We start from the raw sequence: 7,913 nt of genomic DNA on the forward strand, positions 1-7,913 counted from the left end.
AATATTCCATTGTATATATGTACCACATCTTTCTAATCCAGTCATCTACTTTTGGGCATTTGGGCTGCTTCCATGTTTTTCCAATGCAACAAACATTATTTTAACCCTCATTTTATGAACAAAGAAACTGAGATTTGAACAGGTCTATGAACTGACCAAGGACAGACTATGGCAGACAGAAGTCCTGGGACTTGCAGCCATGCTCCCCTGGACCCCACCCTGCGCCTCCTGTGTCTCAGCCACCCTCACCTTCCCCTCTGATCTCCAGTTTGCAATTTCTGACCTTTGTCCCACAATCTTTCTGCAGGGCAAGCTTGGTGTGCCTGGTCTCCCAGGTTACCCAGGACGTCCGGGTCCTAAGGTAGGAAGCCAGAGGCCTGGGGGTGGCAAGGGCAGGGTTCAGAGACTGACTCACATCTGGGGGGTCAGCCTATGGTTTGTGTGGGTGAGGTGTCCATCCCATGGCTAACTGAGATACAATTTAAGCTCAGACCTGGACTCAACGTGCTCTTAGTGCTCTGTGACCTCAGGGAAATCACTCTTTTCTTACTAAATCAGCTAAGGCAGTTCTTGTGAGTCCATTTTTTCAATTGCAAAATGAGACTTCATCATTGGTACCAACCTCATTTGATTATAATATTGTTGATGATTTTGACAATAATAAAACCCCAAGATTCTTCTTATTTCATGATTGAGGTCAGTTCAGGAAAGAGGAGAATCACAAATCTATCTGTCTGTCTGTCTGTCTGTCTACCTACCTTGAATTAGTTATAATTCCTAAGAAAATGGAATTATGCAAAATGATGTACCTATATAAAAATGTACATTTGTTTGCCAGTTTGATGGGTGAGGCTACTGATTAGATGTTTCTTTCTGCCAAATCCAGGCCTATATTACAAGACTGATGATTTTTTGTTTATAAGGGGAGATAGATTTTTTTATAAGTGGAGCAGCAATGCAAAGACATGTGGGAAGAGATCTGCATGTAGAATCCTCAGAGTCTTTTGTTTTGTCCATCCCAGCAGGCACAGTTCCCTTGCCCACACCTAATTTGACAGTGATTTTTTTTTTAGTGACCTGCCTTTAAATGGAGTCTCGCACTTCATTTAGGTTTTCCTAGAGTCAATCACATGACTCTAGTAGCAAGGGCAACAGATATAAAGAGCTTTGGGAATAAACTCTAAAATTTGTAATAAGACTAGTACACAACTGGGAGAACTGGGGGATGTTCACAGAAGCCATGAGCAAAACCACCTGCTCAGTGCAGTCAGTGTGTGTAGGGCATTGGGCAATGACTACAAGAGCTGTGGCACGTCAGGGAAGGTGAGGTCAGTGTCTGGTCAGTTTGGGTTGCTATAACAAAAGTATCTTTTAGGCCACCTCTTAAGTAACAGAAATGTATTGATCTGGACTCAGCCTGTACAGAGTGGCTCGGAGGGGCTCACAGATCCTGTCTTTCTCCAGTTGGAGGGAGGATGTCTCCAAGATGGGCAGGATAGTCACAAATGTTGGTGGAACACCCACCTGCTCCAGGCATGGGGAGTAAGACCCAAGTGCTGTAGCCGAGAAGGGAGAGACGCTGAGTACGCAAACAAGTGAATAGGAAGGTCATTTCAATACGATTATGAGGGAGACAAAATATGTCTTATATAATGTAATGTGATAGTGACTTGGAGAACTTGGTGATCAGAGTGGTGGCAGAAGGCCTTGCTTAGAGGTGACATCTGAAAGAGATCTCAGCGATGAGGAGTCACTGCTGTGTGGGAACCTGAGAGAAGAACATTTTAGGTAAAAGGAGCACTTAATGCAAAGGCCTGGGGCAGGAGCATTTTGAGATGTCAGAGTGGCATTGGGGAGGTCAGTGTGACTGGAGTGGAGTGACCAGGGAGGGCAACCGGGGAGAGGGAGGCAGAGGACTGACTGCTTAGTGGAGGTTGGGGCTGGAAGGGCAAAGAAGTTTCTGGACCCATTGGCCTAGAAAGGCTTAAGGATGTGGTGACCTAGTGGGGTGAAGGGCCAACTTCACCCACTACCCATTCCTTGCTCTCATCTTCTCTCTCTTATCCTTTCCATCCAGGGATCTATTGGCTTCCCAGGGGCCCTGGGACCATTAGGCGAGAAAGGGAGGCGGGTGAGTAGTGATCTAGGGGTCAGGGAGAGGGAGGGGCTTCCCCTTGTGACCTGCATGACTGTGTCCGGGTCTGTGCCTGGATGCATTTGCATGCATGGGGTCTGGGTGGTGCAGCCCATGGGCCTGTGATGGTTACAAAGGCATGAACTTGCATGTGCAATGTGTGTCCATGGCATGTGAGGTAGATGGACATGTGTGTGGAACAGTGTGGGCACCCATGCATGTGTTTCTGCGCAGCTGTTTTTGCATGCGTGAATCGCTTTGCTGTGTGTGTGCCTGTAGCAAGTACTATAGTCTGCTTGCATGTAATGGTGTAAGTGCATATTGTATGATGCACATCATGTATGTTCAGGTTTCCCCTGCTATCTGAAAGAAGGCTTCCTGTGAAACCTCTCACAAGTTGAAATGGTGTTAAGTGAAGTAATAAAATCATTCATTTACATATAGATTTTTTGAATGTTCCTATACCCAAAATATAAGCCATCACATCATGACAGTAATACAATAAATTTAAAAGCATCCTAACATATAGTAAAAGCAGGGATGCTGTGGTGAATACACTAAATTTGCACTTGATGTCATCCATAGCATCTTGGAAACTGCAGCTTTAAGTGAAAGACTCAGCAAAAGCAGCTCCTTGAATGGGGTTTCACTCACTGTCAGTGGGACCCCCTTCCCTCATGGACCCTCTAAGGAGGTGACATTGAGGAGAGTGACTACTTGAGGACCTGTGCACAGCCCGTGCAATGGAGGTCAGGGCAGGGGGCCTTGCCGAGACCCCTCCGGGTCCCTGCCTCATGACGCTTCACTGCAAAACAGACGCTGTGCTGTACCTCCTTCTCTTCTTTTGTCATAAAAGCGAAAATCCCCTGAGGAATTCTTTCTATTAGTGAAGACAGGTGCTGCCTCGGTCTTTCGTAAAAGCCAAGTGGCATGGTGGGAGCTTTCAAAAGTGGGGGCCTGCGTGTCCTGCTGTGCTGTGGGAAGTGTGTCCTCACGTGACCCATGCCTCTCTGGGCAACATGGGACACCCTGCAGGCACAGGGGCGCCCGCTTGCCGCGCTCTCGTAAGTGGGTGCCTGGGGCAGCGAGCTCGCTTGGCGCAGCTAAGTGCCCACTCCGTGTCTGTGGCCTGTGTGACCTTCTGTGTGCAGGCTGTGCGTGCGTGTGAGAGAGAGACTTGGGCATAAGTGCACCCAGGTGTCCTTCTGGGTCCTGACCCGGCGCCTCTGTGTGTCTGTGTCCTACCTTTCAGCATAGTGCTTTTGCCTCCCCCTCACCTGATTTATATTTCAGGGGAAGGCGGGCCAACCAGGTCTGGAAGGAGAGCGGGGACCACCAGTAAGAACCAAAAGAGCTGCCCCACCCTACTAGCCACTGGGGGCTGTGAAGGGGAGGTAGTGGGGAGGTCTTGAGGGGCCAGGAAAGAGGGTTTGGGTTAAATCTGTATTTTGGCAGGCCAGAAGAGGGGGTTGTGGCGGGGGCTCATGGAGGGGTCTCGGGGAGGGAGGGGACCCAGAAGACTTGGTCTTAATCTCCTACCTTCTCACTTTTAATCTTTGCTTCTTTTCTGTTTAGGGGTCTCGTGGAGAAAAGGGGCAATTGGGTGCTACTGGACAACCAGGTCCCAAGGTATGGGGTGGGTGGTCAGGACCCCCACATAGACCCTCTGTTCTGGGCTCACTGTGCTCCTCCCAGTCCCTTCTAGTTGTGTTGTTCCCAACCTGAGTCTCACCCATTCTGTCCTAGGGCGATGTGGGTCAGGATGGGGCCCCTGGGGTCCCTGGAGAAAAGGTGAGTGTGTGTGTGTGTGTGTGTATGTGTGTCGAGTGGGGGTGGGGGGCAATTCCAGCGGTGGAGATACATAACAATGCAGAATGTGAAAAGAGCATAGCCTTTGAGGTCAGAGGGACATGAGTTTAACTCCTCGCTCTGCTACTCACCTGCTGTGTGACCTTGGGAAAGTCCCTTACCTCTCTGGCTCGCAGCTTTCTCCCTATCAATGACTATAACCACAGTCCCCAGCCCAGCAGACTGCAGTGGTGAATGAGTGACCTGGTGCTGGAGGACTGCGGGCAGCGCTGGGCCTGCATTGCATTCCGGGTACCCAGGATGCAGCTGCTGTGTGGGCTGGGGAGGGTCCAGCAGGAGGGGTGAGATGAGGACTTGTGGTTCCGTTTCAGGGCCTCCCAGGTCTACAAGGCTCTCCTGGATTCCCTGGGCCAAAGGGTCCCCCCGTAAGTGAGCTCGCCTTGACTGGGAACAGGTGGGAGGGGGTGTCTCGCAGGGGAGAGTCCTTATTTGTGTCTCAACTCTCTCCCACCTTGTCCTCCAGGGTCCCCAAGGGAAGGACGGGCGTATGGGACACCCTGGACAGAGAGGAGAACTGGTGAGTGTAACCCCTTGACTTCTGATCCCTGATCCTATTAAGCTCTTAACTTTCCCCTCCCATGCAACACCCCTATTTTATTTCCTTCTCAGGGCTTCCAAGGTCAGACAGGCCCACCTGGACCAGCTGGTGTCGTGGGTCCTCAGGTTAGAATGCACTTCTACAGGTGTCCCCAGTTTTGCAGCAGTTGGAGGATCCTTGGGGGGAAGGTGGATCTCAGATACCAAACCCCACCCCAGGCCATCTCCATTCACGATGAGCCTTCTTCCTTTCCAGGGAAAGACAGGAGAAACAGGGCCTCTGGGTGAGAGGGGACCCCCAGGGTCCCCTGGACCACCTGGTGAACAAGGTCTACCAGGCCTGGAAGGCAGTGAGGGCACCAAGGTGAGCCTGCTTCTTGGAGGATGTAACCCCAAATGTTCCTAGTGGTTTCATGCTACCTCATAGCTCACAATCAGCCCTCGTGGAGGAGGTCACCAGACTCACAGACTGAGGGGTAGACACCCCTGCTTGGGAACCTGACCTCTCTCTTCCAAACTACTGCAGGGGGACCTGGGGCCACCGGGACCCCTCGGAAAGGAAGGGCCGCCTGGCCCTAGGGGCTTCCCTGGCCCTCTCGGAGCCCGCGGGGACCTGGTAAGTACAGTTGACTCCCTCCTGCCTGTGACTGCTGGGCTGTGAAGCAGAGAAGAAAGGGGGAGCTCAGGGTGGGGCATGGTGATGGCATCCTGGGGTACCTAGGAAGTACAGGGTGGCCCCTGGAGTGACCCCGGGTGACAGACCCCTGCACCTCAGTGCCTAGGCAGGGGGTGGAGATGTGAGACCCCCAGAGTGAAGGAGGCACTCTTGGGCCTTGACTGTGAGTCATCTCCTCCCTTAGGGACCTACTGGTTTGAAGGGTGACAAGGGCCCTCCAGGCCCCATCGGGGCCAACGTAAGTGTGACCTCATCTGCTGGGTGGGGGGGGGAAGGGTGGAGGGAACTCAGGTTGTCATGATTGGGTCTGATGTTTGGGGAGTCACATGGATCTCTGCTTCTCACTGACCCACTCACTCGGAGAGCCTCAGTTTCCTCACCTGTGCGTAGTGTCACCTGTTTAGGGTGGCAAATGTCAGTGAGAAGGTCCTCATGACACATACTTAGCTCATGTGCCAGACATAGGCACAGAAGCCCTGCTTTCTCCTGGAGCGGATGTTCAGGTGGGCCAAGAGCTGGTGAGTGCCAGGCAGCACAACAACCCAGAAAAGGGCAAGTTTGGGAAGAAGAGTTGAGACAGGCTGGTCAGCAGAGGCTTTCCTGAGGTGGCATTTGCATCAGGACCTTAAGGAGCAGGCTGTGGCTCTCTGGGGACAGGCCCAGGAGAGGGGGGAGCATGCTTAAGGCCCTGAGGCCTGGCAGCTGCTGAACAGGGAGCGAGGAAGGAGGCGAGGGCAGGAGAGTGGCTGGGGGAAGGATGTGCAGGACTGGCTTTCCCTGAGCCAGATAGGAGCCATGGAGGGTTCTGAGCAGAAGAGGGACCAGACCAGACTCAGGCATGGCTGCTGGCTCAGGGCCTGAGTTCAGTAGTTTGAAGTCCCCTGTACATGAGTTAGGATTGTTGTTTACTCCCGACTTTCCATTCCTTTTCAGGGCTCCCCTGGGGAGCGTGGTCCTGTGGGTCCAGCAGGAAGCATTGGGCTTCCTGGTCAAAGTGGAGGCCAAGGCCCTGTGGGCCCTGCAGGCGAAAAGGGGTTTCCAGTAAGTGTCTGACTCCCTGTTCCTCAGGCATCCTCAGGTTCCTGCCCTCCCACATAGCAGCACCCCACTCTGCCCTATCCCTTAATATCCTCCACTCTCCCTGGCAGGGTGAACGTGGCTCCCCTGGCCCCACTGGAAAAGATGGGATCCCAGGGCCCCTGGGCCTACCTGGACCCCCTGGAGCTACTGGGCCTTCTGGAGAGGAGGGTGACAAGGTGAGAGTTCACAGAGAGAAGGGAGGAGAGAGGGCCTTGGGGGGGAGGGGTGACGGCTTTGCTGGTCCTCTTTCATCCTATTCCTTCTGCAGGGAGAAGTGGGAACCCCTGGTCACAAGGGGAGCAAAGGTGATAAGGGGGATGCGGTGAGTGCTGGGAAAGGGGGGTGCCTGGGAGGGAGAGAGGGGGTGGTAGATGGCTGGGGGAAAGCAACAAAACTTCTGGCCCTCTTGATCTCAGTTTTGACAACTGCCAGTGACAAAATCTACTTGGGATAAGGAGGCTAATTGCTGAGTTGCGGGGCCCCAGGGGACCATCTGTCTCCCTGTCTCCCCTTCCTGTGGCACAGCCTTCTCTCTGCCCACAGCTCTGCATGGCCTGGAGGCCTCACTTTCACATCACAAGCCAGCTCAGCCCTGATCTGGGTGCCGGAGGGTCAGGCTCCTTCAGTGGTGGCTGGGAAGGCAGGACTGGGGGGTTGGGGGAGAGGCGGCTCTTGATTCCTGGTGTGGGGTCAGAAAATGACCCTTTAGTTCTCTTCCCCACCAGTTTGAGTCTGAGGGTTTTTCAATTCTGTTCCCCTTCCCAGGGCCCACCTGGACCAACTGGCGTACAGGGGCCTGTGGGGCACCCAGGCTCCCCGGTGAGTGCTCCCAGCCCTGTGACTGACCTCTGGGCCCTTGAGGGAAGAGACAGTGTCCCACACTCTGACTAGATCTGACCTCAGCCCTCTCCCTCCACACCAGACCCAACATGAACTCACCCCTGAATCTGACGCAACCCAACTGCAACTCAACCCTGAAGTCTCTCACGGTTCTTAACTCAGTTCATGACATCAACCTCAATCCCATCTCAAACCATATCTTCAAATCTCACATTAGCCAGACCTTGACCATTCTACCCTGAGCCCCAGCCCTGATCTTGATCCGGAGCTCAAACTCTGAATCTCACCTTGACCCTAACCTCAAACCCAGCCCTAAAGTATTTGTCATCCCCATCTGAACCCTCTCATGACCCCCACCTCAACCTCCATCTTTCTACCCAATGTCACCCCAAATCTTTTTGGTGTGTTTTTAAAAATAATATAGTTTATTTTTACATCCTTTAGTACATTTTATTTTCATCTCAATTGTAATCCCTGTGTATTTCCCATCACCAAGTCACCCACGTGCCATCACCATAGTCCAGCGCACTTCCCTCCCCCCACTGTTTTTCATCCCATTCCCACTCCACCCCCACAAAATGTCTCTGGTATATGGCTGTTCATTCTTATTATTATTTTCTCACCTGGTCGATTATACTCCTGCTATGAGCGAAACCATCTGGCATTTTTCTTTTTCTTTCTGGCTTATCTCACTAAGCACTCCATCCATGTAGCTGCAAAAGGCATGTGTTTATTTTTTTTTTTTTTGGTTGTTGAGTAATATTCCATTGTGTATAT

General features: G+C 52.3%; 1 protein-coding gene across 4 annotated transcripts in view; it reads left to right on the forward strand.

Moving 5' to 3' along the window:
- The window catches only part of COL5A3 (collagen, type V, alpha 3), a 38,041-nt gene that overhangs the window by 18,131 nt on the left and 11,997 nt on the right, over window positions 1-7,913 (forward strand). For all 4 annotated transcript variants that reach the window (XM_012729555.1, XM_012729556.1, XM_012729557.1 and 1 more), the window contains 15 exons: window positions 308-361; window positions 2,078-2,131; window positions 3,428-3,472; window positions 3,710-3,763; window positions 3,881-3,925; window positions 4,315-4,368; window positions 4,467-4,520; window positions 4,613-4,666; window positions 4,797-4,904; window positions 5,067-5,156; window positions 5,401-5,454; window positions 6,150-6,257; window positions 6,365-6,472; window positions 6,565-6,618; window positions 7,062-7,115. In XM_012729555.1, the coding sequence (XP_012585009.1) occupies window positions 308-361; window positions 2,078-2,131; window positions 3,428-3,472; window positions 3,710-3,763; window positions 3,881-3,925; window positions 4,315-4,368; window positions 4,467-4,520; window positions 4,613-4,666; window positions 4,797-4,904; window positions 5,067-5,156; window positions 5,401-5,454; window positions 6,150-6,257; window positions 6,365-6,472; window positions 6,565-6,618; window positions 7,062-7,115 (990 nt within the window). The remainder of the gene's footprint in view (window positions 1-307; window positions 362-2,077; window positions 2,132-3,427; window positions 3,473-3,709; window positions 3,764-3,880; window positions 3,926-4,314; window positions 4,369-4,466; window positions 4,521-4,612; window positions 4,667-4,796; window positions 4,905-5,066; window positions 5,157-5,400; window positions 5,455-6,149; window positions 6,258-6,364; window positions 6,473-6,564; window positions 6,619-7,061; window positions 7,116-7,913) is intronic.

The sequence above is a fragment of the Condylura cristata genome, unplaced genomic scaffold, assembly GCF_000260355.1.
Source record: "Condylura cristata isolate star-nosed mole 26May11 unplaced genomic scaffold, ConCri1.0 scaffold00025, whole genome shotgun sequence".
NCBI lineage: Eukaryota > Metazoa > Chordata > Mammalia > Eulipotyphla > Talpidae > Condylura > Condylura cristata.